Source organism: Polychytrium aggregatum (assembly GCF_025602895.1).
Source record: "Polychytrium aggregatum strain JEL109 chromosome Unknown BJ171scaffold_22, whole genome shotgun sequence".
Lineage (NCBI taxonomy): Eukaryota > Fungi > Chytridiomycota > Chytridiomycetes > Polychytriales > Polychytrium > Polychytrium aggregatum.
In genome coordinates this window covers 294,841-321,798 of record NW_026516224.1, presented here as the reverse complement: position 1 = coordinate 321,798, position 26,958 = coordinate 294,841, and the positions used below count along the sequence as shown (strand labels likewise).

The 26,958-nt window shown below is 57.8% G+C and overlaps 4 protein-coding genes across 4 annotated transcripts; 3 read left to right on the top strand and 1 right to left on the bottom strand.

The window, feature by feature from the left end:
* Window positions 1-141: 141 nt before the first annotated feature.
* BJ171DRAFT_582599 (uncharacterized protein) lies at window positions 142-3,619 on the top strand (the record flags this gene model as incomplete). Its single annotated transcript, XM_053114203.1, has 9 exons — window positions 142-406; window positions 496-817; window positions 905-1,070; window positions 1,206-1,494; window positions 1,598-1,662; window positions 1,834-2,141; window positions 2,405-2,603; window positions 2,779-3,421; window positions 3,555-3,619. 9 exons carry the CDS (start codon window positions 142-144, stop codon window positions 3,617-3,619), a joined length of 2,322 nt encoding a protein of 773 aa, XP_052965911.1.
* Window positions 3,620-4,683: 1,064 nt separating this feature from the next.
* BJ171DRAFT_582598 (Piwi domain-containing protein) lies at window positions 4,684-8,500 on the bottom strand (the record flags this gene model as incomplete). Its single annotated transcript, XM_053114202.1, has 6 exons — window positions 4,684-5,589; window positions 5,756-6,493; window positions 6,725-7,131; window positions 7,344-7,648; window positions 7,780-7,899; window positions 8,181-8,500. The coding sequence occupies 6 exons, from the start codon at window positions 8,498-8,500 to the stop codon at window positions 4,684-4,686; spliced, it is 2,796 nt and encodes a 931-aa protein (XP_052965910.1).
* A 7,570-nt stretch (window positions 8,501-16,070) lies between these two features.
* BJ171DRAFT_508258 (male sterility protein-domain-containing protein) lies at window positions 16,071-17,552 on the top strand. Its single transcript, XM_053111283.1, has 3 exons — window positions 16,071-16,711; window positions 16,834-17,026; window positions 17,182-17,552. The coding sequence occupies exons 1-3, from the start codon at window positions 16,267-16,269 to the stop codon at window positions 17,528-17,530; spliced, it is 987 nt and encodes a 328-aa protein (XP_052965909.1). The 5' UTR covers window positions 16,071-16,266; the 3' UTR covers window positions 17,531-17,552.
* Window positions 17,553-21,194: 3,642 nt separating this feature from the next.
* Window positions 21,195-23,159, top strand: BJ171DRAFT_508253 (mannosyltransferase putative-domain-containing protein). The gene is made up of 2 exons (XM_053111282.1): window positions 21,195-22,187; window positions 22,335-23,159. Exons 1-2 carry the CDS (start codon window positions 21,206-21,208, stop codon window positions 22,727-22,729), a joined length of 1,377 nt encoding a protein of 458 aa, XP_052965908.1. The 5' UTR covers window positions 21,195-21,205; the 3' UTR covers window positions 22,730-23,159.
* Window positions 23,160-26,958: the final 3,799 nt, after the last annotated feature.

Below are 26,958 nucleotides of genomic sequence, written 5' to 3'. Positions count from 1 at the left end.
GATGGATCCGCTCACTTGGACTGGGGCGCGGGCTCATGCACCCGCAAGTCATGGCGGGCTTGCAAGTCCTCAGGAGAGCGCACGCACCACCGCTGCTCGCCTCCACGCCTTGGTACATCCGGTGGGCTGCTACTGCACTCCATGCGCAACTTAGCTACATCGCTGAGGAGGCGGCCTGGCGATCCCTTTGCTGTCCGCGACGGCTCCGAGTTGCTGCATCCCCGAGCCGTACCGGCATCAGACTATGATGATGCCGGCGAGCTTGTTCCCCGAACCAAGCCCGGAATCGTTGTGCATGGCCACATCATCCCGTCCTTCTCGAGACGTGTCGATCTCACCCAGAGCTTGCAGGGCATCAAGGGCATCAAGGGCATCAGCGCGGACGCTTTGGACGCAGAGTGCAAAGGTGAGAAGCCGAAGCAAATGGCACTGCTGCTTGACCGGCCCTCATGTCGCCATTCGCGCTTTGACCCGGATTCCCACCCCGCACGGCAGCATGGATCCGGAACATCGATGTGCTCTTCACGGCCGGATGCATCGCATCACACTCGTACGAGTCCGAGCAGACGCTGCCCGTGCGCATCAACGTCTTCCCACCCGCATCCGAGACCTTCCCGAAGCGCCATGTCGTCACCCTGGCAAGCCCCACAACCGACATATTTTTCCACTGGACCTTGGAGATGACGCCCTTCAGCTTCAGAACATACATCCAATCGCAGGGCTGGCGGCTGGATCCGCATGAAATGGAGGAGGCTTTCGATGGATTCGGCGAGACCATCTGCGACCGTGTGCGCGAGTGCCTGGTGTGCCCCAAGAGGTAATGGCCATTCCCACCAACTGTCGCATTCCCACAGTCCTCCTTCGGAAACGTAACGCATCGCGGCTCGCTGGTGCCTTCCTCCAGATTCGGGGTGTACTTGCAGATCAACAACGTCGATCGGACCGCCACGCTCACCTTCTTCGAGGTCGTGCTGGAATACCGACGTATCAAGCTCATGTCGGTCGATTTCCGCGAAACCGATTGGGAGAACATCAGCGCCGATATCCGATATGACTACGACCGGATCAAGGTTTGACTTGATCGCTTCCCGCGTGAAGCCCCGTTGCTAGAGGGGAGTTACTGGCGCACGATTTGAGCCGGCCTTCATGGCCGTGCCGCTGCAAGATGTACTGATGGCCGTCTGTGGACTCTCTCTTGATCTCAGAACCACAACTCGCTGCTCCGGACCTCGCTTGTTCAGACCGTCGATTTAGTCTCGAAGCATCACCCTGAGCTCTTGATTCTGGCCGCCTGTGACGAAGAGCCCGTGCCTGTTCGTCAGGCGCACACTTGGATCGAGCTCACGCAATCGCTGCTGAGCCCGCGAGTGCAGAAAGGCCTCTACGAGAACGGCCGGCCCGCGGCAGCAGGCCGCATCCTGTCGATGGAAGAGCGAAACATGCGTCTGAAGCTGTTTCTGATGGTGACGGAGCCTCGAGAGGACGATGTTGAAGGTGCGTGTGATCCGAGCACGAAATCCGTGGACGGGCAAGATACGCAGTGCTGGGTGCGCAAACTAACCGCCGCTCTTCCGGACATTGGACTTACAACGCGAAGCCATCTATTCCAAGTCGGCTGAATGCAAAGTGCATGGCGAAGGAGAGCCGGTCCGCGAGCGGCTGGTATTCACTATCCATGCAAAGGTGATGACGGGCGCTGGCACCATAGCATCGACAAGGCATGCCTGCACCCATCTTCCTGGACAAACATCCTTCCACGAGTCACAGCGACAACACCGAGAGCAAGCTTGCTCACGCCGGCCTTATCACTTGGCATCCATTTATCTTGCACAGGGAGAGAGCCGAGAAAGCGCCGTATACTTCCTCACCATCACCAAGAGCGACGATATATTCTTCCACTTTACTTCACAGGACATCACCCGCAACAAGTTCCTTGATCTGACGAAGCGTCTGAAGGTTCTCCGGGGAAGCGATGCAGACACTTCACCAAGCGACGAGCCGTTCCGCCATTGCCGAAAGACCAAGGAAGGTGATGCGGCCAAGTGCGAGACACTGGGATTCCACCCAGACGAAGGCATTGGAGGCGTTTTGGGTGTGATTGCCGGCGACTGTCTGAGCGGTCTGGAGGAAGCCCCTGACCGGTAAGCCAGCGGGCGAAGCGGCTGCAAGAATGGCGACAGATTCGATCGATGCTGCATCAAAGTTGATAAGTCATGTCTGCCACTCTGGTTGTGCGTCTTCGCCAGCTTCTGTCCGCAGGATCGTCGTCGACTCGCTATCCTGGATGCGCTTGGTCGCGCTTCTCGCCATACTCTCTTCTCATACACACACAATTTGCACTTATTTTTCGATGATCGACTCGTGTATGACGGCCATATTTGGGCGAGAACCGCATCACAAATAGGTACGAGTCAGAGTTTGATATCCAGCATGTGCCGCGAGTCCACGCCGAGCAGGAGACCTTTGGCTGGAAGCGGCCGGACCCAAATCCGCCCCAGCCACGGCGAGCCGTCTTGAGATTCAGCGAGCAAGTCCTCTTTACCACGACGACACTGCTGGAGCTGGAATTTACCGAAACTTGTGTGGAGTCTCTCAAGGAACAAGTGCAGAGCCGATATGCGCGGATCAAGGCAAGTTACTGGCGATGTCGGCTGAGGGGGGGAGGGCTGTGGCTGTGTGTCCAGGAGGATCCGGCTGACAAACTATGCAGGGGAGCGAAAACACAATCCGCTGTGCTATTTGCATCAAAGGACTCACTTGCCGGACGACCCGCTGCAGACCGAGGTTGATGCGACGCAGGCAAGGCTCGATCTTTTGTGCGGCGTCATTCGGCGACGCAACCCCACTCTGGCCATTCTTCTCAACAAGATCCCGGTCCCTCCGACCTTCACCAAGATCCCGGCCTCGCTCCAATCGGTATCAGCGTCGATGTCGATGCCGACGCCTGGAGCCAAAATGTCGGCCTTAGGTGGCAAGGGCTCTACGCGGCTGCCGTCGCCCGAGCGCATACGACGAGACCACTGGGACGACGCTCCGGCCCATCCGATCCTGATGCATCCGACCCGCATCCCGATTCAGCTCAAGGACATTCTCAGGCCGCCTCGGCGCCGCGGAGTATCCAGAGCAGCCACTACCCGGGCTACGAGCGACTACCGGCACCACTGGAAGCGTGAGGAGGTTGGCTTATCGAGCTACCCGCTCAGCTACGGCGACATGGGCGTGGGGGGCAGCATCCTGCGGTCGTCGGTGGATCCCACAAGACGCACGGACCACAGACGAGGTCGTAAAAAGCCTCCCAAGGTCGTCCAAATCCAGGAACCAGTGCCAGGCGCCCACGAAACCAAGAAGGCACCCTCGTCCCCCTCGTTAGTGTCGCGGGTGTCCCGGCCGCTCTCAGCCCTGTCGGAGACGATGGAGTCGGGTAGGAGCGGTCGAGGCAGTAACAACCATGGCGGTAGTGGCGACCGAAACCAGACGAGGATGTCTCCGAGCCCAGGACATTGGTCGCCGAGCAAAGGACATCGATCGCCGAGCCCGAGAGGTCGATCGCCCAGTCGACCGGCGGCCCAAGCCCGAGATCGGATCCGAGAGGACCGCAAGTCCCCCGCGATTCCCATGAGCCCAACCAAACCTGAGCGACCCAAGTCAGCACCGAGTCGATCTGGCCAGGCGGCGGCGGCGGCTCCGATATCCTCTCGGATGTCGAGGCGGTCAGCAGCAGCAGCAACAGCAGCAGCAGCAACAGGATTGACGGCAGTGTCAATGAGGCAGTCGCCGATATTGTCTCCCGCCCTGCGTCCTGTTGCTTCCATTGCCCGGCCCGCTCCAGTATCGCCGATTCTCAAGTCTGCGTCGCCGCTGGTGCCACCGGCCACGAGCCCGGCTGGGACACCAATGACGACAAAACGAAGAGGAGTGACATGGAGCCGACCAGGTTCGGCGGCATCGAATTGGGCACCGGTCACAGCACGATCGACCGTGGAGACGGCAAGCAGACCCACTTCTCCTGGCGGTGTTCGGGATCCCAGTCAGCAACTTGAAACGGGGTACTTCGATCGGCGCGGTGCAGCCGTCAAGGGTCCCTATCCATCGCATTCGCACCAAACAGGGGCCGAGAGAGCGCCGAGGCTGGGGCGTGGCTTCTCCCCTGCGCTCCTGTCGGGACCAGAAGGACACCGGTTTGACTGGGTGAACACGTAGAGTAGGACCATATATAGAGATGTATATGCACGCTATAAAAGATGATCATGCACCGAACGAACGAACGGCACGCCACGCCACAGGCACGGCGCAAAGGGAAGCGGGACAGAGCGGGGCGAGGAGGGGAGGGGGTGAGGGCGAGGCTAGGCGAGACGAGGAGGGACGGGATCCAGACGAGCGCTCTCATCGGGCAAGCTGGAGGGGGTGGCCATGCCGTCAGATCCAAGCAGCAACAAGAGCACCAGGCGGGCGACGAGCGGAGCAGGCATCCTCAGCGAGAGGACAAATAGAGCTGGGAACGAAGATACCAAAGCAAGCACAGACAAGAAAAAGAGAGGGGAGGGGGGGGGTAAAAAACAAACACAAAAGACGAGCAGGAAGGAAACAAACGAAATAAAGCGGGAAGGGGTGGGGGAGGAGGGTTGATGAAGGACGGAGCAAGCGGAGGAAAGCATGGGTCGTGGACGCAAGACGGAAGCGAAACTACATAAAGTACATAACCTTGGTCAGCTCGGGCTTGACAGTTCCGTAGTTCATGACGCGCTCGCCAAAGCTGCTCATGCCGCTGCTGGCGACCGAGTTCAGGCTCATGGTGCTCATCTTCTTGCGCAGCTTCATGGTGACGTCGTTGGCCGAGGTCGCGCCGCCAGGGCCGATGGGTGAGGCGATGGCGCCGGTCATGGAATAGACACTGCCAGCCTCGCTGACGCTGGCGCTCTCGCTCCAGCCCTCACCCGTGGCGTGGAAACGAGCACGGGCGGCGACCAGGTGGGCGTAGTAGGCAGGAGGACAGACCGACACCGAGCGCGTGGCACGGCAGTACAGGTAGCACAGTCGGTAGGTGAGCTCTTGCAGGGCGTCGGGGAAGAAGCGATTCTCGTCGTAGAGAACGTGGTAGTGCGTGGGCTTGGAGGTGCCCTGGAGACCAGGGTGGGAGCACAGGTAAAAGTCAAACTCGGACGGGTGGGTGACACCGGTCTCGATGATTGTGCCGGGCAGGACGTTGCCGGACTTGTCCGAGTCCTCCTTGCGGATAGGGAAGAAGCGAGCGTGGTGGCGCTTCTGGACAATCACGTAGGTGATGGTCGGGCGATAGTTGGGATCCAAGACCGAGCAGGCGCGCTGGATGGCCTCGACTTCGTTGCGCAGGACCTCGCCGAACTGGCCCTCGGAAACGCCGTCGCGATAGAAGAGAATGCGATCGGGCTTGGCACCGCAGGTCTGGTAAAAGGTCTTGAGCAGCTCAATGACCATGCCGGTGAGATCCTGGATGCTGTCCTGGCGGCCCTTTTGAACGCGGATGGCGGCGGCATAGCGCGAGCACTGGGCATCCATGGAGCCAACGAGAGCAGCAATCGACTGGGTGGACGAGGATCCGGGGGCGGGGTGCTGGATTGGCGAGCAGATCGTGAGTGGGGAGCGTGATCATTGGTCATAACAGAAAGAGCATCGATTGTGAGTATCATGGGCGACAAGTACAGCAACGTCCGACCGCCAACTTGCAGGCAGGGGGGGGGCGCGAGCAATGCTGAACACACGATCCAAAGCCACTTACAGTTACATCGGCGCCAAAGACAATGGTAGGGCGTTCGCTGATGAAGGGAAGCTGCGTGTTGGAGAGGTACGAGTTCATGCCGCCGAGCTTGACGTTGATCTTGAGACAGACGTTGGCACAGTACTGGCGCTTGGCCGCAAACATGTGCTTGGCCTGAATGCACTGGGTAGCAATGCCAATGACCGTGTCGGAGACACGCTTGATTTCGGCATAGAGCGGCACACCCGTGTTGGGCAGCACGCAGACAATCAGCTGGGGCCGCTCCTGGAACGAGTTGCCGGCCACCATGTAGGCGTCGATGAGGGTCTTCTCGACGTTGCCCTGCGGGTTGGCATACGAAATCGGAGGCTGACGGTTCTGGATAAAGACACCGCACTCTTCGCAGGTCTGCACCAGAAGCGTGACGAACTTTTGGACGGCGCCGACGGGGTAGTCGGCCTCAGAGCCAAAGGCAACGACGGACCAAGAGCGGATGATGACACCCTGGGCCACCATCTTGTCGCGGAGGTTCCAGGCGCCTTCACGTGGGGTGATGACGGGCTCCTTGGAGGCGGGATGGTACGAGATCGAGGGCGCCGGCAGCACACGGGCATTAACGATCGCCATCTCGTGGCCAATCTGCACACCAAAGTCCTTGAGGTAGTCGTTGTCGCGCTGCTGCAGAATGGTGATGCCGGCCGAAATCTTGTTGGAGCGGACGTGCGGGGGCTGGCAAGTGAACTTGATCATCTCGGCCGTCTGCGCACGCAATGAACACCGACGCAGCACGAATGAAGAACCGGGTCAGAGAATGTTGTTGCAGACAAGCGAGACCAGCGGCAGGAGACAGGAGGCAGTAGGGGCAGAGGTAGCAGGCAACTGGGGGCTGTTGAGCAGTCGCAAGCAATCGCTGAAGCGATTTCGAGCACACACAGGACGTCGCGGGCAGTGGGCATCGGACCACAGCCGACCATGGCAACATTTGCTTACCTGGCGCTCGTTCAGCTTGCGCAGATGACGCTGGCCCGGGATGATCTCGCAAACCTCCAGCGGAAGGTAGACGTGCTTGCTCGGATCGCCGACAACCAAGCACGGCAGATGAGGGAAGTACAGGTGGCGGTTGTATTTGGCCTGGAAGTAGCTGGCAACCGACTCTTCGGTGCCGGTCGCGCCCGTGGCAGCATCTTGACCGACGACGAACATGGTGCGGTTGGCGGGGGTGCTGGTGAGCTTGGCGATGCGGTATTTGCGGCGGACCTGGCCACGATGGGTGACGACGACCTTGAGGCCCTTGAGGGTCTTTTCGAGCTTCTGGCGATCCTTGTCTGAGAGGATGGAGCGAAGCTCGCCGGCGGATTGCTTGCCGAGGATCTTGGCAACAATCTCGACGACGGGGCCTGGGTAGACAAAGGAAGGGGGAGTGGGGTGAGCAGAGCAGTTTAACAAACGGAGACGATCGAAAGTGGCACGGCTCGATGGCGTTTGATCGACGTCGAGATGGGGGCCAGGTGAATGAATGACATAGACGAAGAGGAAAAGAGGGCCAAGGACAGCGGATGAAGGATTCAAGATAAGCTGCTTGCTAGATCGTCGAGAACGCAACACATACCCGTCTGATAAAAGGCGGTGGCGGAGACATCGAGGTTGATCAGCATCTGGCCGCGGGCAGGACGCAGACTCTGGTGGAATCCCTGCCAGAGCTGAGCACCGTTCGCAATCATGGCGGCCGAATCGGAGGTGTAGAAGCAGCGGCCGACGGTGGTGTACATCAGAGAGGGACGGTGGCGGAGGAGAATGTCGAGGGCGCCGATGGCATCCAAAGGAGTTTCCGAGAGACGGCCATCCAAGAACAGGCTGAGGCGGGACATGTTGATTTCGCCAATCTTGGCAATGGTCAGCTTGAACTTTTTGGAGCTGCGGCAGGGAGGAATCGTAAAGAGCAGCCCGATAAGAACGCTGGCAATAAGCACGGGGTGACCCGGCGAAAGCGACCCCTAAATTTCGGTTTATGGACAGCTGCGCCTGTCTGCTGACGCGCCACGAACCTCTTGCGACCATCGACCAGATCCGTCGAGGTGTTGTCGGTAGTCGACAGGGTGGGCACAGGCTGGGGCGAAACTGGGCTTCTGGGCTTGGTCGGAGAGCCAGTGCCAGTGAGGCTAGGGCTGAAAGCGACCGACCGACCGAGAGGGGACGTCGATCAAGTGGGCGATATCAAGGCGGTCGATGGAGGGGCAATGGAACAGCCGAGGGAAGGGCGTGATATGGGGTCGGGTGGATGCACAGCAGAGCCGATTTGAAGTTGGTGAGACATATTGTGAGCGTTTGGGCCAGCGAGGCGAGTGTGGGGAAAACGGGAACTCGCCCCGGGGCTCATCAGGAGGTACTGGGAGAGCGCTCACGGGTGCAACATGCGGCAACAGCACACCAGCAACGCCAAACGAACCTCTTCCAATCCTCGTCCTCATAGTAGTCCAAGTAGTAAACAACGGAATCAGACTCCATGGGAATGGGTCTGGATGTAAACATGTGCTTTCGTCCGTCATAGATGGGTCGAACGCCGTTGAGGGTGCCGGCGATGATGGAAGCCTCCTCCCAGAGACGGATGACCCTTCTGTTCTTGGCGGGAGGAACATCGGGGTAGATCGTGACCTCGTACTGGTGGACGTTTTGGTTCGGAAGGGTCAGGATGGGGAAGAAGTTGGAGCGGACCTGGATGGGCCGTCCAGAGCCACCGATGCCAGGTCGGGTGGGGAACTGGAGCATAGTGCTTAGAGGTTCTGGGAAAGGGGGGGGGTTGAGGCCTTTGGGGGGGGGTTTGATTCCACTCTAGTGAAGGGGCGAACAGGGGTCTGTAGGGAGGCGGTGCGAGCGTTGTGTCAGCGATAATCAAGAGTGCGGCATGACAGGGCTGCGAATCAGAAAGCGACGGAACAGAGGACAGAAGACAGAAGAACGGAAACAGAAGCATGGCGGGATGCGATCGGAAGCCATCGCAGGGCCGATGATGGCAACAGCCAGGAACGCACCTGAGCGGAGGTTGGGTTGGGGAGAAGCGTGAGCGGCAGAGAAGATATTAGTATGGATGGTGCTGAAGCTCGCCGGGGCAGAAGACGATGGGAAAACGGAAGCCAAGGACAGACGAGACCGAGGGAAGGGCGATGGAGAAGGCAGCCAACAGGGTCCAGCGGGGAAGAGGAGCGGGAGAGAAACGGCGGTGGGAGCGAGGAGCAGACGGAAATGCCCAGCAGAGCGACGGCGGCCACGAAGGTCACGACGGCCACGACGGCCGCGACGGTAAGGCACTCGGGGATAAACAAAGGTCGGACATGGCAAAGACGGATTGGGCGATCGAGCATGAGCGGCATGGGGAGGGGGATCCGAGGATGTCCAGGCGGCAAGAGGGGATATGGACGCAGAAGGGCGGCCACATTGGGTCGTCCGTATGTGCAGCCAGAGAGCCAAGCCAGGGTATCAAATCGAAGGTATGAAAGGCATCAAGAGCATCAAATCAAATATCAAAAGTATCAAGCCAGAGTATCAAGCCATCTGGGAGCGTTACCTGTTCCAAAAGGCCCTCCGTTCACTCAGGTTGCGCTCGGGATGGAATCGAAAGGCGACGGCGAGGCAAAGCCGAAGAAAAATGGCGATCCGGCGGCGTGGCCTCGGTGCGCTCTCGGTGCGCTCTCGGTGCGCTCTCGGTGCGCTCTCGCCCGGCCCGGCGAGGACAGCGCAACAGAATTGTGTCACAACAGAAGCCGCACAGAGAAAGCAGGCTCCCCACAGTCCGAGCCACGGCACACAATGGCGCCAAAACTCGCGTCCGTGAAACCGTGTGCGGCGCGCGGTGCCTGATTTGGCAAGCAGCTATGCAGTGCTGTCCGAACGAAGTACAGACAAGATCGCGTTACTGAACAGGATAATGTGCCATGTGCGAGGAAATGAGACGGCGAGACATTGTGAGGCTCAATGTGGCTATGAAAGCCAATGCTGGCCGGCGTCGGGCTGGGCAGTTTTTGATGGATTGGTGGCTTGTATCGACGGCGAGTCGGTCGTGGCCGGAATCAGCACGATCTTGGCCGGGCTGTGCTTGTCGAGAGCTCGATCGGATCGACGGCGATCATCACTGGTTGTTCGACAACGAGGCCCTCCGGAGCGGGAACAGATAGTCCAAATAAACCGAGGCAGATCCACCCGACTGTATTTCATTCCAGTTGATTTCATAGGATTTGATTCGATTTCAGTCCGTTCATTGGAGCGAGGATGACAGAGTGGGCGATGAGATGGAGAGTGTGGACCGACGTGAGATGGGATTACTTGGATCGGGATCGGCACAACGGAGGAACTGAGGCATGCTGGCCAGGACAAACACAACCCTCGATGCAATCCATTCGCGTGTGCAGGAACATCCTCGGGGCTGTGGGTGGCGAGGCCGATCGAATCGGGTGGCAGTGCGACACAGCCACTTGCTCAGCCACCACGGCCCTGTGTCGCCAAACGCGTCTCCACTCCGCGTTGGTGCGAGGGTGTCGTGTCCTTCTGCGCACACACAGAATGTTCCAATGTCGTTGCATCCTGTGCCGCGCTCTCGCCACATGACCCAGAACGACGAGGCTGCGTCTTGTGCTTTTATGGAGCTCATCAACAACTTTGTCTCACGATCGGACCTCCTCAACCTGAAGCAATGGAATCTCTTGTTTGTCTTTGTCGATGTATTCGCTCTTGAAAGCGGAGCCGGTCAGTTTATGCAAGCCCCGTCCAGGTTCCAACTCGACTTCAGCAAAACCAATGTGCTGGTCAACATGGAAGGATTCGACAGCACCGGAAAGTATTCACTTGTGCGGTCCACCAGCTCTTGGGCCTCCAGTCTCTTTTCCAGAACCGCGCCCCATCCAAACGGTAACTCCCTCACCCAGAAAGCCATGGCAAGCGACGACAACTTCACCATCTTGGATTGCATTCCACTTGGACAGTCACTTCGCGCCATCGAGCTGACCCCCATAGACCCTCGCTCTGTCCACAGCACCATGGGTCGATTTTCCACCTACATCCAACCGGGTGTCCTCCAGCATCTCGGCGACAACGTGGCGGCTTTTGCAAACCAAGTCCTCCTGCTGGATCCAGCCTCGATTCCGCCCACTTCTTCTGCCACACCTACCAACTCATACGGCACTGCGACTTCGATTGTGATACCGGGACAGTATTATGCCTCGTTCTTTGATTGGTTCATGGTCACCACATCCTTCTCCACCATCGGTATCGCCACAGCTGCATCCGCGGGGTGCTCCGTTGTCATCATTGCTCTCGTTGGATCGATCTTCAAGCGTCGGATCAAGATCGGTACTCGCACCATCCAACATGTCCTCAAGGATCTGCTCATTGGCTTGGCTTGGCTGGTTACCAAATCAGTTGCTGCATTAGCTGCTGTTTTAATAATGACACTCATTTCTGGCTCGACTTTGCCATGGAATTCACCATTCCGATTCGCATACTACATGGTGTTCCAAGGTCTTTCGGCCGTCGTCCCTTGGGCTGCGATGAATGCGGTATTATTCCATTATGAGATGAAGCGATCCCACCATGATGGCCAAGATACCCGCCTGACCTGTTCGTGTCGTTACTCAAGCCAGTACCTCCATCCTACGAGGATATCGAACTCGCCGATAGGGAGCACCCCGAGCAGCTCCCGATGTATGAAGTCCCGGTAGCGCCGCCCGGCAATCTCGCTGCGACCAACACACATGCCTCGAATAGTGTCCCCGACTCTGCCTCGTCCGAGTCGCATTCCAACGCCGATCTGGTGTACTTTGCCGGGCCTCTTGCCAACTCGGCTCTGTCGACTGCTGGAACATCCGAGTCCGTCGATGCCGATGCTGCTGTGGGTTCTTCTGCCAGAGCCACCGACACAGTGCCAGTCACCTCCATCGGCCATCCCGCATTCTCGAACGATCCTCCTGCTAGACCCCGCTTTGTCTATGGATACGCCAACTTTATCGATCTTGCGGTCCTCGCCATCTTCCACACACTCATGTGCATCGTCTCAGTGTTCATCTTCCCGGACATTGCCCTCATCCCAGTGGCCAGCCTCATCGTGGTCACAGTGGTCCTGTTGCTCGACCTGGCCTACGTCCACCTCGAACAGCGATTGATTGAGCCTGAAGACAGCCCGCGAAACAATGCACGCACACATCAAGGCACTGGGCCGTTTGGCAGCGAGCGTCGACGATGTGTTGCAACACTCATTTACTTTACTTTCCGACACGTTATCCTGCTGCTGCCGCTGCTGGTTGTCTTCCCGATATTCATGACTACGAGCGAAGTATTCGCTTATAACTGCAGTATCGTTCACTCCCAACCCCAGCATCGTCCTTCCTGTGTACAGTGTACTGTTGCTGATGCCGAATCTTGATCCGTTGATGCTGTCGCTCAAGAGCTTCCAGAAGCCATTCGCCATTACGCACCGGCATTCTCTATGCCGTCCTTACATTTGGGATGGTTTTGCTTATTCTGGCCTAGTGCAGCTGATCCCCGACGAATGCTGCATGTCTTCTCATCCTATCTGTCACGAACTGAACTTAGGGCCTGCTCACACTGTCCCCATTCGGGGTTTGGTTTCGATCGTTGGAGGATGCGACTCCAAATACAATTGGACGAGTGACATCGATGGTAATCGACTCTTGCACCTCTTGATTCCATGATTCGGAGAGTTGCAGAGAAGAGGACAGAGCTTGGCTTGTGCTGATACGCCGAGACCCTGGATGAGAGGGATTGAAGGACTGCTCTTCCCTTCCGGTCGTTCGCGGATGCCGAAGGAGGGCTGTTGGGTGGGTGGATGGAAGGCAGGTCAGCCCACGCCACCCATCGGTTGTGGAACTGCATTAGTCCTTGGTGCTACTGCATTAGCCTGTGTTACTGCATTATCGGAGCAGAGACAGACACCCACAGATGCCACCAGCGACAGCCGAGCAGCGACAGCCAATGCCAGAGTGGCAGGTGGGACCACTCGCCCCAGGTTCCACAGACGCGAACCCCGAACCAGTCATGGCCATTCCGATCGGCGAGGGGGTGAATCTGCATGCCATACCACATCCCACATCCCACATCCCACATCCCACATCCCACACCCATCCCGCCGCATCTCGTCTTGCCTGCCCCTTTCCCTCTCCTCGTCCTCTTCCTCCCCCGATCTCCCCTGCTCCGTCGCATCCGCCACCAAATGGCCTCGAGCTCCAGTCTCCCGGCCAAGTCGTTGATGGATGTGGATGTCGATATGGATGTGGATGACACAACCTCGAAAGGCCCTGTCCAGCAAACCCAGCCCGAGCCGTCAAGGCACGGCACCCTCCAAACCAGCCGACTCCCTTGGTCCCTGGCTCCATCCCATCGAGTGTCTCATCAACGGCGCCCTGCGACGATGCCCGATGCCCTCCTGATCAACACATACGAGAGCGGTGCCTCCGAGCGACACTCCTATCGCCAGGTGTGGAGGAGAGCATACTCGATCGCCCAGGGGCTCAGGGCCCTCGCCGGCTGGGACGACTGCAGACCACGAGGTCATCGGCACCTTCTGCGAGTCCGAGGTCAACTGGGTGTTCTATTCCCTTGCAGTGTGGATGCTTGGCAAGTGAGTGCTTGCTTGGATGCGATCGAGGGCGAGTCCCGCTGCATCCTGTCGTCTGCTGCTTGCTTGCTCCACACATCCGCCACCAGCACTGTCGATCCAGTGCCATCGTTCATGCTCTGTCCTGGCTTGTGATGCCCTGACTCTGCGATTCTCCCTTCTGGCTCTGTGATCCTCCCGACTCTCCTCGCTCGTTCCTGACCACCATCCAGGAAGACAATCAACTTTGGTCTCAACCTGCCTCCGGCTGCCCGAAAGGCTGTGTGCGACAGGTGTGTGGTCTGTGGGCATGTCTGGATCGTCTGTGGGCATGTCTATTGTCTATGAGATAGTTCGACCTCAGAAGTGATGATGGCGGCAGAGAGGGTGTCGATTGATAAACAGCAGCTGACAGGGCTGCATCCATCCAGATACTCGATCAAGTATATCCTGCACCACTGCGTCAAGCCCGGACGCACACAGGGAGTGACTCTTGCGGATGCATCGACATTCCCGATGCTGGACGACATTCCCGATGCTGGACGACATCCCACTGCCCTCGCTTGAGGCGTGCGAGCCACTCGATGAGTTCATTGCCTATGCATGCACTTCTGGAACAACAGGTATGGATGGCTGCCAGAGCATCCGCCAGCTATGTGTCTGGGTGGAGTGCTTGATACATCGGATGAGTGGCGCATCTGATGGCATGGCACGAGCGAGCAAGTGTCTGTGGGTCATCACAGGATATGCATGATGCTCATGGTGGTTCTTGGTGCTCCTCGACAGGCATCCCCAAGACGTAAGTGGATCGAGACAGTGTACTGAGCACAGTCCGAAGCGATTCAACGGAGATCACTGACCACTCTCTGTTCATAAATGTGTATCAGATACAAGTATTCGCACTTTGGTCCAATCACCCTTCAGAGTTCGGTTGGAATCCTCAATGCCAGTGTCGGACTCTGTCAGGTATGGGCTACTTTCGAGAAGGCTTGATATTATGCTTGATCATCAACTTACTCCTCAAACTCCACAGGCACCGTCATTCACTATGACGCTGGGTCTCTTCTTGGCAACTCTCAACCTCCGAGGGTCAGCATGGATTCCAGATACAACTTCAAATCCTGTCGAGAAAGTCCGAAGCGTTTCCAAGATGCTCAACGATGGTCTCGAGTTCATGGGATTGGTATGTAGGGAACTACGCAGTATTCCATTTGTATCGAGCTGTGACTAACCAAGATGCTCTGTTATATTATCAGCCTCCCTCGTTCCTCAAATTGATCATCGGAGTCGGAGTGTCGGAAAACAGGCACATCGTTTGGCGAAGAACAAGAAAGATCCTTCTTGGGTCCGAAATTGTGCCTCGAAGCGTCGTTTGTGAAGCCAGACGCCGCTTCCCAAATGCCGAGATTCAGTCCGTTTATGGTTCAAGTGAGGTAAGACATAATCAAATTGTAAAATTAATGTGGTCCTAAACCATTCGACTGACTCCAGCAACGATATGCTTTGTCAGTCTGGTTTGATAGGTGCCGGAGCATACTTCAGTCTCCCAGCCGATGCCACCGAAGTCCCTCCCACACTTGTGTACAAGCTCTCCAAGCCAGGAGTCCGCTGCCATATCATCGACGAGCACGGCAACTTCATCGACAGAAGGTTCTCCAACAGCGGCGTCCTTGTCTTTGCTGTCGATCCCGACCATCCGGTCAAGGATCATCCCAGCTTTGTCAACGCCGACCCGGACAACAAGATTGGATACTTTGGCTTCCTCGGCGACGGCTCTCCTCGTGTCTGCACCATGGACTGGGTCGATATGGTCAGCGAGAACGAGTTCACTGTGGTTGGAAGGTGAGTGCGATGCAGAGGCACTGTGTCGGTATGTTGGCTGCGATGTGGCATTCATCTCCTGCCTCACCACCACCCACCCAACACTCATCCAATTGCCATGTATCGACCTCACACACTTCTCACCCACATCACCCACATCACCTCTCACCACATTCCCATCTCACCACATCATCCCTCCGCATGCACCACTCCAGATTCGACCAGAAGGTCAAGGTCAACGGCGTCTATGTCGACCTCAATGCCCTCGAAGAGCTTGTCAACCAGAGCCTGAGCCACTCGATCGCCGACTGTGCCTTTGTCATGACCTCCGAGAAGCGCATCGTGATGCTCTATGTCCCCCAAAGCGGCCCTGCCATCCTCCTGAGTCCCGCCAACATCATCCTGATGACCGAGGAGCTCTTTGCGCTCTCGAACATCGCCAAGGTCCCGATCCACAACTGCTTTGCGCTCGAGCGATTCCCCTTCAACGACTCCAACAAGCGCGACCTCAAGAAGCTCAGGCTGTTTGCCGAGAATGTCGAGCAGTACACTGCGTCGGTCGTCTATCCGGCTCTCAGGATCGACAACACTCTCCTGTCCCGCGTCGCTGCCAAGATCTCTCAGATCGGCAGCCGGGTCCTGGGCAGGGCCGCCCTTGATGGCCGCAACTACTACATTGGCGGTGTCGGCTTTGACTCGCTCAGCGCCGGCCGCCTGGCCCTGGCCATCAAGGACGAGCTGGATGTCGAGATCTCGCCGCTGATCCTGCTGTCGAACGGAATGACACCCACCGATGTCGCCCAGCTTTCCATCGACATGCTCGACGACAGACTGATGGTCCCGCCGACCGTGGATCTGTACCAGGAAGCCGTCAGGTTCGACGATGCGGGTGTGACGGCCGACGGCCTCCCTCGGTTTGTCTATCCCGACGATCCTCGCGGCATCGTCCTGACGGGGGCCACTGGGTTTCCTCGGCGCATTCCTGCTGTACGAGCTGGCCAGCAGGTTCCCCAGCGCCAAGATCTACTGCCTGGTCCGAGCCAAGGACGAGCCGGCCGCCATCGACCGCATCTTTGACACGGCCAGCAAGCTGATCCTCAACCAGCAGCAGATGCACGACCTCGAGCACAACATCCGTCCCAGGATCGTGGGTCTTCCCGGCGACCTGGCACAGGACAAGTGGGGGCTGTCGGACGAGCGATGGCAGGAGATCAGCGAGCAGAGCGATGTGATTGTGCACAACGGTGCCGAGGTCCACTGGCTCTACAACTACGAGGCACTCAAGGGCCCGAACGTCCTCGGCACGGCGACGGCATTGAGACTGGCCACGACCCACCACTTGAAGCCGCTCCACTACATCTCGACGATCGGCACGCTGCCGATGAAGGGCTCGGCCCAGCCGCTCGAGGAGCGAATGTCGCTGAACTGGAACCTCTCTGGCGGCTACGCACAGACCAAGTGGGTCTCGGAGCAGCTGGTCCACAAGGCACGATCGAGGGGCGTGCCGGTGACGATCATCCGACCGGCCGCGATCGTCGGCGAGAGCCGATACGGAGGTGAGCGAGTGGTGATGTGGTGATGTGGTGATGCGGTGATGTGGTGATGTGGTGATGTGGTGATGTGCTTGGTGAGTCCTCGGCCGACACTCACTCACTTTCTCCATCTCTCTCGCCACCAGCATGCAACGTTGATGACTACATCTGGCGATATGTCAAGGGATGCATCCAGATCGGAATCGCTCCCTCCCATGCAACCCCCGTCACCCTGACCATGGACCCGGTCGACCATGTGGCCAAGGTCGTCACGGCGATTGTGGCCTCGGAGCAGGCCCTCTCCAACTTTGTGTTTCATGTCAGCGACTCGGAGAACAGGTGAGGATGTGGCTCATGACATGCTGGGGGAGCAGCGAGTGAGAAGGAAGGGCATGGATAGAGAATGGATGGGACAGCACCGGCTCACCACACCAACCCATCACACACCAACCCATCACACACCAACCCATCTCACACCGACACCCCATGCTCAGCCTCATCGCCGAGAAGAAGATCTTTGAGATCGTCAATGCCATGGGCTGGCGAGTCATGTTCGAGACACGCGAGCAGTTCAAGATCCTGCTCCACTCGGCTCCCTCCATCGAGACCAACGCCCTGTTCCCGCTGATGCACATGCTGATGGACATGTCCGTCCAGGTCGACAACCCCAACACCCGCTCGATCTATCCGACACCGAGTCCCCCGGCCGAGAAGGTCGTCGAGCGATGTCTCCGATTCTTGGACCGTGTGAAGTACCTCCCTGCTCCGCCCGAGCCTGTCTCGCCGCTCCAGACGGACGACTATCCCGAGGTCAGCGTCTTTGGCCGCACTGGCCGCAACTGAACGGCACAGATGTGCTGGACCAGGCTGCACCGATGGGTTGTCCTGAGGCATGGCCAGCAGTGACCGGCAGTGGCAGTTGATGCACTGCACTTGGACGGCCCTCGGTGCTTCACCCAGAGGTCTCACCAGTCAGATCCTGGTTGCTCGACCACACCATCGATCCAGTGTCCTCGACTGAGTCCTCGACTGAGTCTCGCAGCAAGCACACTCCTCCTTCTGTCGTTGCTTTGTATTGTGCTTGTTCTTTCCATCTCCGCCCCAACCTTCCCCTGGGCTGTTTCCCACTTGATATCCACTCGCTGTTCTTCTCGTTTGTCGGTTGTCTTGTCTCGGTTGTCTGTTTGGCAGAGTATGACTGGGAGTATTGCACCATCATCGCCTTCATGCCACTCAATACAGCGACGCTTTCTTTGACTCGGCTGAGCAGTCATCGCCAAGTCCCAGATTTCCACCCAAGCTACTCGAGTCGGCAGACTTGGAGTGCATGTTCGCTGTGGTCATCATGAGCCCATTCAGGGAACTTGCTATCTGCTCCTGATCGTTGGCCTCATGCACCGTCCCAATGACATGTGCCTGCTGGCCTTGCTCCTTCGGACGAACCCTGGCAATATTCGCGACTTTCCAGGGCACTCCGTCTCGCTGGCCGGCATTCAAGACGCATACAAGCACACCGATGCTGCCACCAGTGTCCGAATCGTCTTGATTGCCTCGGCCACCGTCACCGGCTCTGTCTGCATCCGTCGCATTTCACACATTGCCCTTGCCCGGTCCACCCATGTCGCATCTCTCGCTTCCACCGCCTGCACAGCCCACTGCATCCCCAGCCTGTGCTTCGCCCGCTCTGCTCCCACCTGCGATATCGAGCCACTTGCTCTTTGGTTTCGTCATCGACATCGTCCTCCACTCCGAATATGCCCCGCTCCCGCTGCTGCTCAAGTGTACCAGCCTCGCAAGGCTGTATCGATATCGATACGATGACGGCCACTATCTCTGGAAATGCCACATCTCCAGACTCATCCAGGTCCCGATAGCTGACCTCTGCGATGCCCAACTCCGACGATCGCTCAAGGCCGACAGCAGAGACAGCGACTCCATCGGCCTGGATGAAGTCTATGGCCATCATGGCATCGGCCGACGAGACTCCCCCTCCTCCGAGACCAATGCGCTGCTGCCATCCAGGCTGAAGGAGGCCAGCATGTCCTTCAAACACATTGCCCTCGGCTGCTTTCGCTTCTTCGCCCGCACCTCTGCCAAGAGTGCTCCCTGCGAAGATGCCTTTTGGAACCTTGTGAGCTCGGACGAGACGCTCTTCCGGGCAGCGATGCGAGCCTGCTTAGAGCGACACCATCTGCTGATGACCCGCTGGCCGTATCTGCATGCTGCATGGGCAAGCGAGTTTGGCAGCCTGGGTCGAGATTCCGTCAACATCTGGAACAGGAGCATTTCGTCGCTGCCGGACTCGATGGCCTCGTTTTCGGCCCTGTCGAACGTCCGGGTCGAGAACAACCGTCTATCCAGCCTGCCCCACACCATCGGCAATCTGACGGCGCTGACGGGCCTGTATCTGCAGAACAATCGCCTCGAGGCTCTGCCGCCGTCCTTTGGATTCCTGCGTTCCCTCGAGCATCTCAACCTGCTGAACAACAGGCTGACAACCCTCCCAGAGTCGTTCGGGCAGCTCCGGTCGCTCTCGGAGCTGTTTCTCCAGCGACAGGCTGGCCTTGCCCGGCTGCCCGACTCGGTGTGCGAACTGACGTCGCTCGTCAATCTCAGGCTCGAAGACAATCGTCTGGCCACCCTGCCGGCCAGCTTTGGCCGTCTGACGTCGCTGCAGTTCCTCCATCTTGAAAACAACCGGCTGGCCGGCCTGCCCGAGTCGTTTGGGGATCTGCGTTCGCTGCGGTACCTGCGGCTCGAGAACAATCTGCTGGCGGCTCTGCCCGAGTCCTTTGGCCGGCTTGTGCACCTCCCCGAGCTGCATCTCGACAACAACCGCCTGGAAGCACTCCCGGAGACCTTTGGCCAACTGGCGTCGCTCTCCGAGCTCCATCTCGAGGGCAATCGGCTGCGGCACTTGCCCGAGACGTTCGGCAATCTCGCTTCGTTGGTGCGGCTGTACCTGCAGGATAATGAGCTCGAGCGGCTCCCAGAGTCGATCGGCAGGCTCGGGTCGCTGCGGTACTTGTACCTCAAGAGCAACAAGCTCCGGGCCCTGCCGCCGTCGCTCGGCGAGCTGACGATGCTCCCCGAGCTCTACCTCCAGAACAACGTGCTTGAACAGCTGCCGGTGTCGTTCTGCCGGCTCGGGTCGCTCACGAAGCTCAATCTCCAGAACAACCGACTGAGTGCTCTTCCGGACGAGATCGGCAACCTGTGCAGGTTGCGCATCCTGAACCTGCAGCACAACCGTCTCACGGCCCTTCCAGCATCGTTTGTGCATCTGCGGGCGCTTTCGAAGCTGTGCCTGCAGAGCAACCGTCTGGAGACCCTGCCCGACGACCTGGGCTCCTTGCAGGCTCTGACCGACCTCTACATCAACGAAAACGGAATGCAGACGGTGCCGCGATCTGTCCAAACACTTTCGCCGCGATGCAGGGTCTTCTTCTACAACGAAGTGCGTCCGCTGGATCTCCGGTCGAGCAGATACTGATCTGGACAATGAGCCGAATTGTGGCTGGAAGAGCGGGATGGACATGATGGACATGATGGACATGATGGACATGGAGATGGACATGGATGTACAGCGTGTTGAAGGAGACATGGTATCTCAGACACAAACACGCCTGGCCGAGAGCGACCAAGTGGGCGACATCGTTTCCATTGGCCCCGTGGAATCTGTCTGTGCAAACCCCGATATCTCACCGGCCGAATCCATCGTCATCGAGCGAGCGCCGATCGATGTCGTTCAATGTGGGCGGTTGCATTCACCAACCAACCGCGGACAAACAAAAGTATCAAGGCGGCCATGCTCGGAACAGTGCATCCCCTTGGCCGACTTGGGCTGCTGAAACAGGGCCTGGCGTCCATCCCCAGAAATCCAGCCCGCCGTTCCGCCACCACAAGCCCAGCGGCGACTCGGGTGGATTGCAACACCGCCAGCCGGCCAATCGACAGCGCAGCAGACAATGTACCTTTGTCGAGCGCGGGTCCTGTTGGGCGTGCGCTTCAGCAAACGTGGCCCCGAACCAAGTTCGGCTTGCCGGCTGCTGCCGCTTCTCAGGCTCCTCGTTCCCTGCGCCCAGGCCGCCGTTCTGTCCCTGATACATCTTGCTGCTCTGCGTCCTCCGCCAACTCCTCGTCCTCTCTGCGGTCCGGTCTTTGACTCGTTCGCTTGCTCCTCGTCCCATGTCTCCAGGCGACCCTCGCTCCAGAATTCTGTTAGTCCGGATGTCACACAAATCTCTCCAAAGGCGGCTTTGGCTTCTGAGCAGGCGGGTGCTGCCATTGATCGTGCTGTCGCTGCTTCTGACTATCGGCATCGTCGTCCTGGGCAGGGCTGTGGCCAGGTAGACACCGTCCCCTGCTCTGCATGCAAGAGTGAAATAGTTACCAGCCAGATCCCGCGACTCCTGATCACCCGGATCGCTGCATCCCTCCCCCTGGTGGAGCTGTTCCTGGCTTCGCTCGCGGCTGCGGCGCCTCCCGCCTGTCTTCTGACCCATCGATACCGCCAACATGTCCAGGGAGACTCCAAACGCAGACTTTGTGTATCAGCCCGAGTTCAGAGTGAACAACACAGACTCTCCGACTGTGCCCGTTGGTTTGGCAAATCCCACGGTTGATCGACTGCTGGACCTGTTCGAGTTTAGCGACAAGGTCCAGCTCCGGGAAAACGACATCTATGGCCTGTCCAAGCGCTGCCAGCTCTTCCGTGATCTCTTCGGCACCATCTATGACTCCCGTGGTGGCCTCTATGTCGATGCTGTCTTTCAAGCCGGTGGAGAGGAGAAGTTGAGGAGGGTTCGGGATGCTGTGAGCAAGATGGAGTCCTTTTTGTATCCCTACTTCAGCAAGGACTACCACATCCAGACGCTCACCGGGCTCCTGAGGAGCTACAATGGCCAGCGTGGCATTGTCATCTCCACCGGCAACACCCATTATCGGTATGCCCTCCATCTGATTCAATCCCTCCGCATGGTCCTCAACTGCACTCTGCCTATCGAGGTATTCTACAACGGTGTAAAGGACCTCAGCGCCAACAGAGCCGCGGCGCTGAAAGCGATCTCGGGTGTCCGAGTTGTTGATCTCTCCAAGATGCTCAACCCAGTCGGCATCGGCGGCTGGTCCATGAAGCCCTTCATGATTCTGTTCTCGTCCTTCAGCGAAGTGATCTTTATGGATGCCGATGCCCTGTTCCTGCAGGACCCAGCGGTGCTCTTCCAGCAAAAGGGATACATCGAGACTGGCGCGGTGTTGTTCCGGGATCGCACTTTGCTGCTGCAGGACATTGCCGGAAAGCGGGTCAACTATACCCTTAGCATCGTTCCGAGCCCGTCCGACAAGGTTGTTCACGGGCGCCTCTTCCGCAACATGAGCACGGACGAAGGCGACTCAGGCGTCCTGGTCTTTGACAAGGCCCGAACCTTCCATGTTCTGCTTCTGAACAGCAAGATGAACACAGACTACTTCAAGAAGGACTTTTACAAGGCCTTTCATGGTGAGTGCAGAGAGTCATGGCATAGCCTGCTTCTGTGCCGCTGCCGCTCGTTTGGGGGTCACTATCGGCCGACAGCGGTCGTCGCTCGAATTGCATCGCTGGAATTGCATCGCTGACGTGCTCTGGGCGCCACCATTCTGTGTTCAGGCGATAAAGAGACCTTCTGGATCGCATTCGAAGCCATGAAGACCCCTTATTTCATGAGTCCGAACGGAGGCGGCGCCGTAGGGTTTCTCGATCCAGACAACAACTATGTTTGCGGCGGGCTCTACCACCCCGACGAAAACAGACAGCCCCTCTGGTTCAACGGTGGCATTGTCCCCAACAAGCGCTTCGAAGGCGACGACGCATTCAATCTGACACACTGGGCGACAGACTCCACGTGGCACAACGTCAGCTGGATCACCGATACGGAGACCAAGCCGAGCTGCATGAGGCCTGCCAAGTCTGAGGATATGGGCTTGCTCAAAGGCCCATATGCCGAGGCCGCCAAGGGAATCATTCGGGTCTGGAACGAGGTTGTCAGGCCACTGACGACCTGAGACCTTCTTCAACAAGCGGTCAAGTTCTGTATACTCAGTGCTGAGAGCCTGTTCGGGTTCTTTTCTGTGCTGTCAGCAAGCATATGCTGCAGTTTTGTCATCAAGTCATGTCATAGTCTTGGAGCCATGCAGAGCAGCTCATCATGGTTTCATCACATCCACAGCTGCAGAGTCCCCGCTGGAGGAGGAGGCAGCGGCGGTGTTGTCCACTTATTTATGAATCAAATCGATCTATATCGCATCATATCGAGACTGCATCAGGAGAGCGAGAGCGAAGCAGCCGAGCACCCCAGGGCCAGCACATACTTTCTCGTTTGAGTGATACAGAAAGCGCACTCAAGGACAGGGGATCGTTTCCAATTGACGCTTTTGCAGCGTAGTTTACAGGCAATCCAATAAAAAACGGGACACCCGGGTTTTTGACCATTCATCGAATATTTTGTTACCCAATGTTATCGCGCGCTGGCCATGACCATTCGCCACACATCCGACTTTCGCACCGCCGCATTGCGATGCTACGCCCTCATCCATAGCCTGCGTAAGGTCGCCTCCATATTCAGTGTATCCAAGAGCACCATCCATCGATGGCACCGAGGATGCAAGCTGGATGACCCATCCCGGGTCCCAGCTCGCAGATCCACTTTCTTCGAGCAGGCATGTCCAGTCATTCGCACCCTGATTGAACAGGACCCGTTCCAGACTGGTCCTGTGTTGCGATGCAAGCTCGAGTCCATCCTCCAGAGGAAAGTATCACTCACACTCTGCCACACTGCCATCCACCGAGCAGGTCTCTCACACAAGAGGGCAACACACCTCTACAAGTCCAAGCGACTGGATGAGCGAGTGGCACAGTTCAGGGACCAGGTCCGCTCCATCGACCCACGACGGCTCGTTTTTGTCGACGAGACAGGGTTCAGGAGATCCATTTTCCCTCTTTACGGATACTCGCCGAAGGGTGCTTCGCTTCGCTAGCGCAATCATATGAAGCACAAGTCTGTCTCGGCTGCATTTGCCATCAACCACTCTGGTGTGCTGCATCGCATGTACATCCCCACATCATTCAAGACACACTCGATGGTCGAGTTCTTTGAGCGAGCGAGCTTCCCAGACGACTCTGTGATTGTGATGGACAATGTCAGCATGCACAAGACAATGGCTGTCCTGGACTGCATCGAGCGCCGAGGATGGTCAGTGATCTTCACCCCACCTGCTTCACCCAACTGCAATCCCATCGAGAACTTCTTTGGGGTTGAGTCCCCACCGATTTGGGGTTTAGTCCCCCAATCACGCCGCCATTTTCGCGTTCACATCCCTGGCTTCAACCTCTCGGCGATTTTTGAACAGGGTCACTTCCCCAACCAGCCCGCGCAGACGGGTTCCTGCTCTCGGGTATAAATGCCACACCTTCGTCCTGCTGCTTTCTTCCCTCATCTCGCCTTGATCTGATCATCGCGCCATTGTACGATAAAAAAGTCTCTGTTCTGACCAGTACCACTGGCAGGCATCCAGCATCCTCTGTCCCCATGCCTCCGAAGCGCAAGGGTACCGGTGATGGCCAGCCTCGGCCACCCAGGCCCAAGAAAGCCAAGTCACAGTCGGAGCCTGTCTCTGGTTCGTCTTCTGACCCCACGCATGCTTGGTCGTCTGTTGCTCCGTCGCTCACCACCACTGCTTCTGCAGATCCAATGGATGTCGATCCCACCGAGCCTGGTCCATCTACTTCCTCGAGTACCGGCAAGCGATGTCGCCAGTGCGATGGCACCGATCACGAACGTTGCAACACCAACAAATGTCCCAAATACCGGCCCCTCAAGAGTTCTGTCGTCCCTCTCGTGGATGGAAGGTCATCCGCCCCTCAGTTCAGCTGCTTCAAGCAGACGATGGATGGCTGTTGTCTCAATCCCGCTCTCCGCGACAAGATCCAGGCCACCGTCGAGGCCATGACCCAGATCCAGTTCGAGGCATCCAGGCTGCTCAACCTGCACATCCTCCGGTGCATCGAGCAGGATCTTCCCGTCCCTGTCATCTCCAAGTCCACCCCTGCTTTCATCCGCCAATGCTTCAAGATCGTCCAGGCTGGTGCCCTCTCGCCGACCGGGGACAATGAGAAATACAACGAGCATCTGGTCGCTTCCTTTCGCGACTACCAGACCACTCGGCACGCAGACCTGCCTCCGGCCCCTCGTCTGCCTGATGGTGCTCACAGTCAGCTTCTCACACTGGCTGTCAACGCCTATGCCACCAACTGCACCACCCACCTCAACCTGGCTTACTGGCGACTCCTTCGCCGCTTTTGTGCTGCCGTCTTCCCAGCCAACAAGCATAAGCACGAAGCCATCGAGGCCTGTCTCGAGCTCTTCGAGAAACCAGGGCAGACTCCACCCAAGGCCGATCTCGAGTTCCTCTACCCGGACTTTGGCCACATCCTGGACGAGTTTCAGTACAGCAGCGACCAGGACCGCTTCCGGGCCCTCCATCGCCTCTCACACCATGTGGGAATCCTCGCCCGAGACAAGATGGTCGACAATGTCCACAAGTGGATCGACTGTGACATGCCCGCCCTCCGAGTCACCGAGCTGCAGCGCCAGGCCAAGCTGGACGAGCTCACTGCCCGAGGCATTCCCTCCGACGACAAGAGGTTCACCAAGGCCAAGTCTGAGCTCGGCACCACCAAGTCCAAGATCAACAAGCTGGCATCCAGGCTCAAGTGGGCTCTCAAGTAGCTCGCTCTCGACACTCCTCCGGCCGTGTGCACGATGGTCCCTCTGTGCACAGCCAAGGCCAAGTATGTCAAGATTGACACGGTCACTCTTTGGCAACTCCTTGACACCGAACATCGTCTTAGACTCACCAGGGACAAGCTCAAGGATGAAGGCAAGGACGGTGTCAACAACCAGGATCGTCTCTGGCGCAGTTGCTTCAAGCTGCGTAGTTCCCTCTTCCAAGAGCGGGACGTGGACAAGAAGCTGTTCAACTACGAGATCAGCACCGATGGCATTGGATGCACCATCGGTCTCGTCAAGTTTGTGCGTCGAACCGATCGCACCGGGACCATCGAGCCTCCTCCGACTGCCGAACAGCGTATCCAGGCCCACATTGGCGACCCAGACCCCAACCGCACCACTTGGATTGGCATCGATCCTGGAGTCGGCTCCATCTTCACGGCGATCATCCAAGCACCGGGCCACCAAGACGAGGTGGTCTCATTCTCGAATGGCGACTACCAGCACATGTGTGGCCATACGTCCAACACCAAGTGGCACAACACCATGAAGTATCGACTCGGCATCGAGACCTGGATGTCGACCACCCCCTCGCCCAAGGTGTCATCCTCGGAGGCCTTCAAGGTCCATCTCACCCATGTCCTGCGACCGGAGCTGCGAGTGCAGCTCGACTTCCACCTTGGCAAGAAGGCCCGTCACCATCGATTCACGGGCCACAAGAGGCGCCAAGTGGCCGTCGACAGGATGTGCAAGGCCGTCCTGAAGCACGCCCCGATACGGACCGATGTGGTGATCGCCTTTGGCAATGCGTCATGGCGACAGGGCAAGGGCTATGCATCCAGCCCTCGGAGGCAGCGGTTTGCTCGGTACTTTGAGCAATTCGAGCACCACCGACGCCGTCCCAATCACCCTCATGGAAGCGTCAAGGTGGCCTCGACGAACGAGTTCAACACCTCGCAAGTGTGCTCCAAGTGCCTGGAGCCAGTTCGGTTGGAAGGACTCGATGCGCCCAGTGTTGCGAATTCCCACTTTGTCAGGAGCTGCAAGAATCCCAGCTGCCGGACAGTGTGGAATCGCGACGTCAATACGGCGCGCAACATGATCACAGTATGCAGGTCGATTGTGGAGATCGGAGAGCGACCGGCGGTCTTCACTCGGAGGCTGCCAAAGTGATCTGTTTTATTTCTTGTGGCTTTGCTTGACGCAAGCACAGCACATACTACATGTTCATGGAAACGGCTATATTGTCCCGTTTTTTTCTGAATAAAGTGTAGGATACTCTGCGTCGATTTCAATAACGGTGACCTTCCAGCTCCTGAGCGAGATCCGGGGATGGTGGCCACAGGTCAAGAGATCGACTGGCGACGGGACGACCAGGGAACCCATTTGGATTTGGATTTGGATTTGGATTTGGATTTGGATTTGGATTTGGATTTGGATTTGGATTTGGATTTGGATTTGGATTTGGATTGTACTGTATTTGGATTGCACTGTATTTGGGAAGGC